The 12,201-nt window shown below is 38.9% G+C and overlaps 1 protein-coding gene across 1 annotated transcript in view; it reads left to right on the top strand.

The window, feature by feature from the left end:
• Positions 1-12,201, top strand: part of LOC106535964 (polypeptide N-acetylgalactosaminyltransferase 18) — a gene marked incomplete at its 5' end in the record, with an annotated part of 198,638 nt that overhangs the window by 130,961 nt on the left and 55,476 nt on the right. The window contains 2 exon segments of the mRNA XM_014033117.1: positions 566-752; positions 10,968-11,165. Of these exon segments, the coding sequence (XP_013888571.1) occupies positions 566-752; positions 10,968-11,165 (385 nt within the window).

Below are 12,201 nucleotides of genomic sequence, written 5' to 3'. Positions count from 1 at the left end.
CCCCCCCCCCAATCCCCCTTTAACAAATAACACCGTGAAACAATTTGTGTATCAAACAGGTTCAGAGGAACAATTCATCCAAATGTCTGGATTCAACACAAATAACCTGTATTTGAATAAAGCAGGTGTCGGGTCTGAAAGCTAAAATTAGGCAGAATGTTACCTGTGTTCATGGTGCTGCACAGTTTTTAACTTGTTTAAATCTAAGAAGCGTCTCTGAAATAAATCCTCAGATGCATACGAAGATAACACAACTTTATTCTCTGCTCTGCTCTCTTCAGCAGTGAGCAACATTAAAATCTGTTATAATGAAAAGTTCATTTTAGGGCCTGAATAACACATTTTTTATTGTGTATAAAAGTGTAATTGAATGATAATTTAATCTGGAGAAACTGAGAAAAGGCAAACATGAGCACTCTTAATCTGAAATAGCTTCTGTCTCACCTATGCACATGCATGACACACGTTATTTTTCATTAGCAAAAGGTGCTAATTAGGTGTTAGTGTGCTGATTGAATCAATGCAGCAGCTTTGCTGAGTTCATATGAAGTCTTTTTGTTTCCAGTGGAGCTGAAGGAGCACCTGCAGAGTTTTGTGGATGAGACCAACGCTCAGCACGGCCCCGGGTTCGTCAAGGTGGTCCRCCACGACAAGCAGGAGGGCCTGATCAGGTCCAGGGTCAGTGGCTGGAGGACGGCCTCGGCTCCTGTGGTGGCTCTGTTCGACGCACACGTGGAGTTCAACACCGGCTGGTGAGCAGCAAGTTTCACTCAGTCAGGACTTCAGCTCTGTTGTTTGCGTTAAACACGCTGTAGCTCTTTGTTAAAACGGTTCAGAAAGTGTTGCTGATCTGATGAAGCACATTATTTTAGTGCATTTAAAGGGTCTGTGACATCATTTTTTTTGTAAAAACATGAAGGCAGTTTTGGAAAGATAACATTGATAACATGTTGCAAAACAAATTTYACATCGCTGAGATGAACAGTTGTTGAGATATTTGCCTGTGAAGAAACAGGAAGTGATGTCAAAGGGGAATGTCTGCGTGTGAACAGAGTGTTGTTACAACAGCTAACAACAGACTGTGGAGAAGAATCTGATGTTTCTTTAGATTATTTTGAGTTTCTAACAAAAAGAGACAAAGAAGAGTCAGAATTTAATTGTTTTAAAGAAAAACCAGAGCGTTTATTTTATTAATGAGTTCCCCTTTGATGTCACTTCCTGTTTCACTTTGGCTGAGGCAAATCCAAAAGAAGATAAGCCARTTATGWGACAAAATGTGTAAAATCATGTGTATTATGGCAATTTTCTTAAGAATAATRTTTTCTTTAACTTTTTGTATTTGAAGGGCATGYCACAGGAACTTTAAAGAAACTTATTTTCTAAAATCTCTGCCAAACTATACTCACTGACTACAAACAGCATGCTTCCTTTGTGTCTTTTTAATCAAAGCTGTCTGATGATAACATTAACATGAGCTGATGTCATCAAAGAATGCTTTTTTCTGAACTTAGTCTTCTGAATTTGTAGTATTTAATGTTTTGTCGTACAGTTGGAGGTATTCACGACTCACTGCTGAAGTTTCATGGCACAAAATGCACGTTTTTAATGTTCCTGTTTAACACTGAAAAGTAAATCTCTTAAAATAAGCCTGCAGAAGCTGCTGAGGATATTATCCCTCCTGTTATGACTCAGATCTGATGATTTTATATTCCCACTAACCTTGGAGAATCCTCCGAGGTCTGAGAGGTTTTCAGGCTAAGTGTCATCGTGCAACAGAAAGAGGCGAGTCTGTGAGCGAGTCGTGGGTTCATGGTTAGTTCACACATGTCCACAATAACAGCAGGAACAACGACCACAGTACTGTTCAAGGTTTTCAGACAGCAGAGATTAGAGAACATGTCAAACGGTTTTTTAGAGGAGAAATTTCTCCTTTCTTTTTTATTTCAGTATCATAGTTTCTCTGTCTTACAGCAGCTGTGTAGATGATTGCTAATGTTCTAAGGCTATGTTCAAACTGCAGCTATTGTTGCTTATTTCTGATTTTTCTTTTTTGCACAAATCCAGTGTTTGTTCATATATTTTAAATGCAACCTCCATCAGACTCCAGTGTGTATTCTTTGTCCTGCGTGTGCAGAAGATAACGAGACGTCCCGTTCAGCACGCTTGTTACTGAAGTAAACATGGATGCTACGTGTTAGCTTGTCGATTCTGAATCTGTTGTGCAATCAGAGCCGACGTGCTTGCACAAAACTTCGCCACAGTCCAACGAGGTYGAGACGTTCCCTCCCGCCTGTTCCCATAATGAGACCATGTTTCCTATTTACAGCATGTAAATCTGCAAAGACTGTTGAAGTCCTTTCCGTTCATTTGCATTTTAATTAAAAAATATTCATTAGAATTTGCTCACATTCTTAACCTTTCTGGAGAAGGACTTGAAATAATAGCAGCTACGTGTTGCGGCGTGTCAGCACAAGGACGGCGACACAAAGCCCARATATTTCCTAATGAATCCATTAAGACCCGTGTTAGAGGATGACTAGTTAATTAGCGCTGCTATTAGCATACTTGGTTATGTTTTTAGTCCATCACCATGATGAAGCTATTGAGACTCTTTTTATGCAGAAGATGGCGGCAGATGTATGTAGCTGTTAGGGCTGTGTATTGGCAAGAATTTGGCGATACGATACATATCATAACAGAGGGGTCACGATACGATATATCCCGATATATGGGGATACTGTAAGCAAGGCAATATATTGCGATATATTGCGATTTTTTTGTCCAAAAATTCTATTAAATGAAAACCTCTTACTGAAAAAAACAAGAAAAGCTAATGTTTACTTACAATGCTAATGCTACTCTTACTCTCTGGCACTTAAGAGGTAGAGGAGCCAAATGGCTGGCTCTCCGCTGCCAACTAGTGGTCAGAGGCTGAACTACAACATAAAAATGAACGGTTGGCAAGAAGGTTGACATTTTAAACCTTAATTAAAAATCGATACAGGGCTTTAGAATATCGTATCAGGAAATGAAATATCGCGATATTTCAGTGTATCGATATTTTCTTACACCCCTAGTAGCTGTGCAGTATCGCTGCAGGAAAATACATCCCATTTGGCTTTACAGGCATCTGCAGGTCTGTTTTTGACCAAATTTACCTCAGCTTTAGTGTTGCTGTTACTCTGTATGCTACATAAACGGAATATCAAAGACGCAAATGACGGACATCATTTTCGAAAAACAACAGCACACAAGCGTCCTGTGGCGTGTATACAAGCTTCGACCATAAGTTATCCTAACTTTGGTAAATATCATCTACCTTGCTAGTTGGGCTGGTTTCTCCGGCTTGCTGCTGTTGCGGCGTGTCTCGGTGGAGTGGCGGATGTGTATGGAGTCCCTCGGCCCTCGGATTGTCCCTCGTGTTTGGACGGAGCGCCTGGGGTGGACTTGCCGGCCTGGACGCGTGGCGGTGGGAGCCGGGACGGAGCGACTAATCTAACAAGTGAGGCGTACCAGCTTCCCTGTTGCCTATTTGGATCAATATCAGCCGTGCTCTGTTTTTCAGTTGAGGATCAAACTGGAGCTACTGGTTTTGGTGAGCATGCTCGTGTCCGACATGTTATTCAAGCCTTGAAGTGTGCGCCATTCAGCGAAGAAAAGAACAGCAAGCTACTGACTGGCTTCAGAACCTCACCTGATCGGGTAGTAATTTCGGCCTATGTTACTGTTTTTCATCAGTGGACAAATGACATTAGTGCTAAAGTAGTGCTGGGCGGTATACCGTTTTGTACCGAAAACCGTTTTTTATTTTTGTTATGATATGAATTTTCTGAATACCGGACATAACGGTGTAAAAAGCCTGAACACGTTCAGAGCGTTTCGTCACAGCCACCAGTGAACTGTTTCCCGGGGGACACTTTTCCTCGCAACACCACTATGTGCGTTAGCATGCTACCGTTATTGTTGGAGCAGCTTGTTGGACTAACTTGGAGGGTGGTGTTTTAGCTGACTGAAGAAAAAAACACAAATCCCGTGTTCACCATCGCTGAACGTAGTAAACACCTCTTTAGTGATGTGCACGGTTAGATTTAACACACAMCATTATAATGGAGACTTTAAAGTACTTCTGTTGTGAAAAGCCAGGGGGAAGTAGTTCTGTAGTAGAGCTGAGTTGACTTTTTAAGTTTTATTAACACACAACGACTCAATAATGATCTGTTCTCAATCCTTCACGATCGGTCCAAAATACGTGATTACTGTTTACAACCAGGCAGAGAAGAAAAGACGTACAAGAGGAGGAAAACAGCGACACAGACAGAGGTGTTCAAAAGAATGTCCCAACACAGACGAGCTACATCTAATGGCCAGAACTCTGCAGTTTTCACTCATTTACAGGCCAGCGGTCACTCTTTCAGAGATGAGGATGTTCTCATTCTTGATAGAGAGGAACGTTGGTTTGAGAGAGGAGTAAAAGAAGACATTTTTGTGAAGAAAGACCGTCCATCATTAAACAGAGGTGGAGGCCTCCGTTTTCAGTTGTCCCCCTCCTACAGTGCTGCTGTTGCCAGTATCACTCCACCCCCTGTTAACAATAAGTGTTAATTAGGTTGTCAACGATAGCCAGGTGATGTGAGTATCAGTCACATGGAGGCAGGGCTTAAAAGCCTGAATTTTGCCTGAAACTCTCAGACTGAAGAAGTCTCWTGGAGGAGAGACGAAACGTTTCATTAGAGAAGAACCCGTCCAGAAGACCTATACAATTTTTTTTAATTTTTTACGTGGATTACTGAGATGCATCAGGACAGACAGAGGTACAATAAAAGAAAAAAGTCAATTAGCAACATTTGTACATTTTATTATCAGCTGAGCTGTGATGAAAAAAAAATACTGTCAAAATACCGTGAAACCAGTGTAATTGTTGAAAATACCGTGATATAATATTTGGGTCGTATCACCCAGCTCTATGCTAAAGGCACGGATGTAACAGACTCTGTTTTAACCAGTCRGAAACAACATTTAAGACTTCTGTTTAATGCTTGTTTGTCTTTGTGTCTATGGTGTAATAATAATGTTATTGTGATGCTGTAATTCTGAGTGTTTTATGTGCTGCAGAACAGGAACCTGCTGTAAAACAGCAATTATGCTGAGTCAGGCTTTATTTTTAATAATCTTTTCCTGTTAAATAAATAAATAAATCAAATCAAAATCAATTTTTATATTCTTCTGAAACACTTCAGCTTTTCTGACAGAAATTAAGAGGTGTTTTCTCTCTTTTAGCCACGGGCTCTTCATCACCTCAGTCTCTTGAAAACACTCAGATACAACAGCAGGGATTCGCGCCTGTTAATCAGTTTGACAGCCTGAAAAATATCCAACTCTCATTTTTGAATCACACACACACACTCTGCTTGTTATGTACTTGTGAATGCCGGTCTCGCTGCGCGCACACACAAACACACACAGACTTCATTATAATGTCTGGGTCCGATCCAAAAGAGCATTTGTTGGCTGCTGTGTTCCAGATTAGAGAAGAGACACTTACAAGGTTCCTAACCCCGCTTCTCCACCACCCACACAAGCTCTTTATCCCCCACTTTYTGTCTCTTTATACACACAAATCCCACACAAACCTCCCACATATTGCCACTGTGGGATACTGGGATATGACTAATGAAACCATACTTGCTGGAAACACACACACAAAAAAACATAGCTTTTGAAGAACACTTTAAAAAAACTTAAATTTTAGTGTTGAAATTGAATCAGTGTAGCTGTGTGTGAGTGACAAATCTCATTTTGTACAAAGTATTTAACAAATGTTGTAAACAGCTTCTCTCTCCACATATTTTTTTTAATTTTTCCTGTCCCAAACAACTTCTTCATCTGTTCTGATCTAAAACCCGCCCACCCTCTCACAGATTTCTGATTTATTCAGAATGTATTTTTAATTTTTTTTTTTGTAAAAATTGAGAAATTGCTGTATAATTACCCACAAAGCACTGATTGCACGATCTACTAATTGTCTCTGCTGTTCTTTGTAATTATCTGCAGTGTTGCCTATTTTGAGTCAAACACAAGTAATTGCGGGGTGTTTCATATCCTGGTTCTTATCACGATAATCCTCCTTCATGTGAGATGCTCTGAATGTGCTTCTCTATTCATCTTGACAACATGTGCATCAGAAAAAGATATTACACAATGAGATGTTACATAAAACTACGTGGGCTCTAAAGATATGCACCAGTTTGTTTTTTTAAATTGCAATGAAAAAATAACCCTACTATGTCCCTTCAGACTCAAACATCTTGGTCCATTGAGCCAAAATAGTAGATAACTGCTGTTGACCAAAAACAGTACTGTGTTAGTGTTTTTGTTGATTTAAAGAAAGCTTTTGACACAAATGATCACACAATTCTTCTTGAAATTCTTCTTGAAAAGAAGCTACCCATAGTTATTTGAAAAATAGGAAACAGTTTGTTCAAATAAATGATATAAGATCTGAACTCAGTAGTATCACATGTGGAGTTCCTCAGGGTTYTATACTTGGACTAAAGCTGTTTATTTTGTATGTAAATGATTTAGTAAATATATCAGGGTTGTTTAAATGTGTTCTGTTTGCTGATGACACTAAAAATTTTTTTGTTTGGGTAGGGATATTCGGCCATGGTTCTGATTTCCCACAATGCTTTGTGTCTGCTTACATAGCAGGAAGGCAATAACAAAAACAGTAAACGTTTGTAATGTATTGATTTATTTTACTTTACAATCGGAGCTCCTTTTTTAAAAAAATAAAGTTTAAACACTGGAGCTCAAAAGCAATCGGCCAACGGGGTTAGAGACTCAGAAATGATTTAAAGATGTTGTGCTGGTGAAGACTGACATTTAATGGTCAACTGGAGCAACTACATGAAAACGTCCTAAACCAGGTAGAAAAAAATCAAAAAGAAAAAAATAAGTTGGTCCTCTGGATGGGTTCTTCTTTAGTGAAACGTTTCGTCTCTCATCCAAGAGACTTCTTCAGTCTGAGTTTCAGGTGAACTGGAAAACTTTAAAATCCAATGGAAACATGAAAAACTTTCAAATCCAATCTCTTATTTTGAAGGGAAGATACTAGTTTCCTGTTCCCCATGCTTTCATTTCCTGTCAGTCCGTCATGTACCCAGAATGCATCGCTTCAGTTTTCCAAATTRCTTTATTGATGCTTCTTTAATGAAAAATCTATAACAAACAAAGAAAAAGACAAAGAAGCAGCCGAACTAGCAATCCTCAACAACTTYTTAATTTTTACACCAGGAGCCAAAGTTTCAGGAAATCACATCCCCATCAATGCGCTGTTGTAGGATTAAGCTGCACAAGGGTTCATACACCGCTAGTTGGCAGTGTTGTGCACACATTGTACATGAATTGTCAGCTAGKAAGTGTCAAATTGAACTTGTGCTTTAAAATTAGCTTATGCTAATTTTTCTATGACATAAGCATTTTTGAAGTTGCGGTCCTAACTATTTTCATAAGCGCTTTAGAAATTGCRGAGCTAATTTTTGGATTAGCGCTGCCCACCACTGGTGAAAACTAAAAATCAGAGTTGGTGACTGCAAACACAGCATAGAAGCAGTGGAGGTTATAGAGTCTAACAGCTATTAAACTATTTATCTATTAAATGTAAAACTGCAAAAAGTTAGATATGAGATTCAGCTCATAGAAGCCGTGTGCAACATAAARAAGTCCTTCCTCTTATCTCTAATGTCTGAACTTTTGAATATTCTTATCAGTGTTTTCTATCTCGGAGGGACTGAAGTGATAAAACCTGAATGATCATGAGGCACGCTGTCTGCTCCGTGTCCTCCGGGGACATTCGAGTGTACTTTGCATTTAAATGACAGCCTTTAGCAGTTTGTCCCGCAGGACTGATTGGGAGTTTCTTTTTTCCTCGTTTCCGTTCCTTCCGCAGCTTTTTAATATCTCTGTGTTGGGATGTAAACGTGATTATTTTCCTCTCARACTGGAAGGATTTGTTGGTAATTCTAGCGGGCGATGTAAATTACCAGGTCTTTATTTAGAAAACATGTTTGGGATTTTTATTTTATTTTTTTTTGTGCTCAGTAGTTTCAAAGCTCGGCTCTGATTTGGACAGATGCTTGTGTTCCACCCGAGCCTGCAATCAGGAGGGTTGAGTTTCCTGRGCACTTCCCTCACTTCCTCGCTGATTGAATTGGAAAGGTTAGGTGGTGTGCAGATGGTTTTTCTCCTGGAAGTGAGATTTCAGCGCCCGGCTGACTCGTCTCAGTGAGACCTCAGGAGGCCTCACCTTCACTCCTCCTCTGTTTGARTCAGTTTCCTCCTCGCCGCTCGGCGCTGGATTGACCTTCCTAATCCAGACTCACTCTGCTGTGTTTACTGGGACCTCCCTCTGCTAAATAATGACACCTCTTTGGTTTTTTCTTTTATTCAAATCCTTTGATGTTTTTCTCTTTGACTGTTGAACAGAAAAATAACCAGCACTAAATCTTTATGTTGGTCAAATCGTTACAACCTGCAGAGGATTCCCTACAGTCCAAACCCTACAAATGAGACATTAACTCTGTTGTCTGTCCTAGTGGGAGTCAGGATTTGTTTTCATTTTTCTGTTTGCAGCTTTATCAGAATCTTATTAATCACWGTTTTGGTAAATGTTAGGAGACTGAAACTTTAATTAATCGCTGAAAGAGCTGCGATTATAAATTGTTTTCAAAATTCAAAGAGAGCCAAACGGTCCAGAGTCAATTAACTCATCAAAAGTTCTCATTTTAATCCTAGTTTATCTTTTGACAAGACATGATGTTGAAAGATGGATTTAAAGTTTCATTGATCAAAACTGAGCTGAAAGATTCAGAGTTTGAGCATCATTAGCTGTGTTTTCATTGACCATGAAAATGCGCAAATTAGAATTTCAAAAATAAATTTGATCAATGGAAACACGTCAATTTTAAAAAAAACATGTTTTTCTACAAAATGTTTTTGCGCTAGGATAAAATGGTTTTTCGGCTCTATCGTAATTGATGTATTTCGCAAAAGTGCAATGGAAACACTTTTTTTGCATCACAGGAGTCACGTGATCAACAACCGTCTGTTTCTACTGGTGAAAAAGACGAAGAAGAGGACAACAGGAAGTAGAATTAGTAGGAAAATCAAAGTAGTGTTGAGGATTGTAGCAGTACTTGTTAGGAGCTGGGGCAAAAGGTCAGAATAAGGATCGTATAAACATCTGGTAAAAGCATTCTGTAAAAGGTGAGATAATCAAACAGTCTACAAATAGATTTAATAAGTGTGTATTGGGTGTTCTTAAATTTCCAGCCCAATTCTTGGAAGTGGCCACCCTTCCTGGTTACGTAGAATTTGTGTTATGAAAACCGTTTGGGTATAAAAGGTTTCTAAATACACCAGTTCAGTTGGGATGATTCTGTTGGTTGTATTGATCTGCTGAACTCAATAAAACTCCATCGGCTGGCCAAAAGCGACATCTCCTCATCTTTATTTCATCTTGATAACAGAGAACAATCTGCCCCTTCATTTGGCGCCCAACGTGGGGCCAGGGACAAGCCACAGTAAAAGAAAGTAGTGAAATCGACTACAATTTCCCAAAAACGCAGCACATTCCCAAATATAAGGGGTTTGTTGCTCAAAAGCCTCGATAAAACGCCGATGTCTCCTCTGATGATGAGCACTAGTGTCGCAGAAGCGATATACATGTGTTTACATCCATCGCTGCCATGTTTGTAACGACTTATCACGAGAACAAACATATTCACGCATGACTTTAATAGCATTTCTTACGTAAATAAAACACAGCAGTTGTGAAACTGTTTTTCGACATTAACAGAATATCAACAGTTTTGAGCACATTTGCAATGGAAACACAGCTGTTCCTCTGAGCTGAAAGTTTGTTTCCAAACCAAGTTTGTCACTTTTATCAACATCAAGATTTAATAAGTAAAAATGATTCTAATGATGTTAAAATATCWATTCTTCTACGTCTTCCTCAACCCTAAAACTGTTCAAAATAACACTTTTTCTTAACTTCTACCATTTTCTCACATTTAWATAAATTAATTCTGCATAATTTGATGTAAATTCCAACATTCAACACGTCGTGTGTTAATTTTTAATGAACTGTAGGATCTTCTCAGCAGCTGGTTTGTTTTTAGAAACACAAAGTCTTCAAATGTTCTCTGTGAGATAAAGTCAGATGATTATTTGAGTTGATGTTTATTTATAAATTAATTCAGCATTTGTTGATTCTGTACAAGTTCTCACTTTTTTCCTTGAGTTTTATTAGAATGTTTAAATTCTGCAGAAGCTTTTTAATCGTTTATTTCAATCRGGTCATCTGGTTTTACAGGCAGCTGTAAAAAAACACAAGCACCTTGTAAGAAAATACGTGTTCAAAGACTGAAGTCAATATGAAAACCACCACTGTTAAATAAAATGATTTGTAGAAGGAATAAAACCATACAAAACCAGAATTCTGGAACTGAATGGGGTTTATTGTCACCGGAGCTGACAGGAAACCACACTGCCCAAAAACCAGGAAGTACCTCCATTTATACATGGTCTTCAATGCCTGAGTTCGCCCCCTACTGACCTACGGCTGAATCACAGGCATTCATACTAAAGTCTCATCTAATGTCATTATAACGTTTTAATTATGTGTTGTTTATAATTCGGACATGTAACTAATCTATATCAATCAAGACATAATAGATTAAACATTGTCAACATTATAAAAGGAAAACCTAATAATACAGTGTTGTGCTTATAACATCAGTGCTAATCTCTGATAACTATAAATTTCTTCAACCTTTTTACATGTAGGCAGAACTTGTGAGGAAATAATGCTGTAAAAACTTCATGTAAAGAAACACTGTTCTGTTAATTCACATCATTTTTAAAGGTATTTTATGTATTTATTCATTTCTGTCATCGTCCCTCAGGGCAGAACCCATTCTGCAGAGGATAAAGGAGGACCGGACCCGCGTGGTGTCTCCGTCGTTCGACAACATCAAGTACGACACGTTCGAGATCGAGGAGTACCCGCTGTCCGCTCAGGGCTTCGACTGGGAGCTTTGGTGCCGGTACCTCAACCCACCCAAGTCCTGGTGGGTTCTACGCAACCACACAGCGCCCATCAGGTGAGAGGGAGGGGCTCCGGCTGCCACTCAGGAACACTCAATGACAAGGAAATCCATCGAGAAAATGTGCTTTCAGAATAAAAGAGAACCAAAAGTAGCTCTGCGTGAATTAATACTTTTCTTCAAAAACATAATGACGTTTTTTTGATGACATCATTTAGCGACCTTTTGTTTACGTTGGAACTTTGAAACCTTAAAAGGCCAGGATTATGTTTCTCAGGCATAAAGTTAAATTCTATACCAGAATAAAGTAACTATAGCTGCGTTTCCTTTGACCATAAAAATGTGCAAATTAGAATTGCAAAAATAAATTTGCTTAATGGAAACACACCAATTTCAAAACACGTGTGTTTTTTGACAAAATGGATTTGCGCTAGGATAAAGTAGTTTTTCGGCCGTATCAAAATTGATGTATTTCGCAAAACTGTAATGGAAACACTTTTTTCGCATCACAGGAGTCACATGATCAACAACCGGATGTTTCTATTGGCGAAAAAGACAACAGAGAAGAAGACAACAGGAAGTAGACGTAGAAGTAGTAAAATCATGGACTACAATTTCCCAAAAACACAGCATACGTAGCCGCTCCCAAGTTTAAGGGTTTTGTCGCTCGAAAGCCTCGATAAGACGCCGACGTCTCCTCTGATGATGAGCGCTAGTGTGGTGGTAGCAACATGCTATGTGTTTACATCCATCGCCGCCATGTTTGTAACGACTTATCGCGAGAACAAACGTATTCACACGTAATTTTAATAGCCTTTCTTACTCAACGGAAACACAGCAGCTGCAAAACGGTGTTTTTCGACATTAACAGAATATCGACACAGATTGGCACACTTTTGAAGTGGAAACACAGCTTATGTCAACTTCAGTTGTTATTAAAATGTTGTTTATTTGTATTAATCAAAAATAAATTTGCATCATAGCCGTTTCTAAACACCTTGAAATTGGCCTCTGTGTCTTTAACAGAGTTGTAAAGTAACTAAGTACAAATACTTTGTTACTGTACTTAAGTAGAATTTTTGGGTATCTGTAC

Source organism: Austrofundulus limnaeus, unplaced genomic scaffold (genome assembly GCF_001266775.1).
Source record: "Austrofundulus limnaeus strain Quisiro unplaced genomic scaffold, Austrofundulus_limnaeus-1.0 Scaffold7, whole genome shotgun sequence".
Classification (NCBI taxonomy): Eukaryota; Metazoa; Chordata; class Actinopteri; order Cyprinodontiformes; family Rivulidae; genus Austrofundulus; species Austrofundulus limnaeus.
This window is presented reverse-complemented; position numbering and strand designations above follow the sequence as displayed.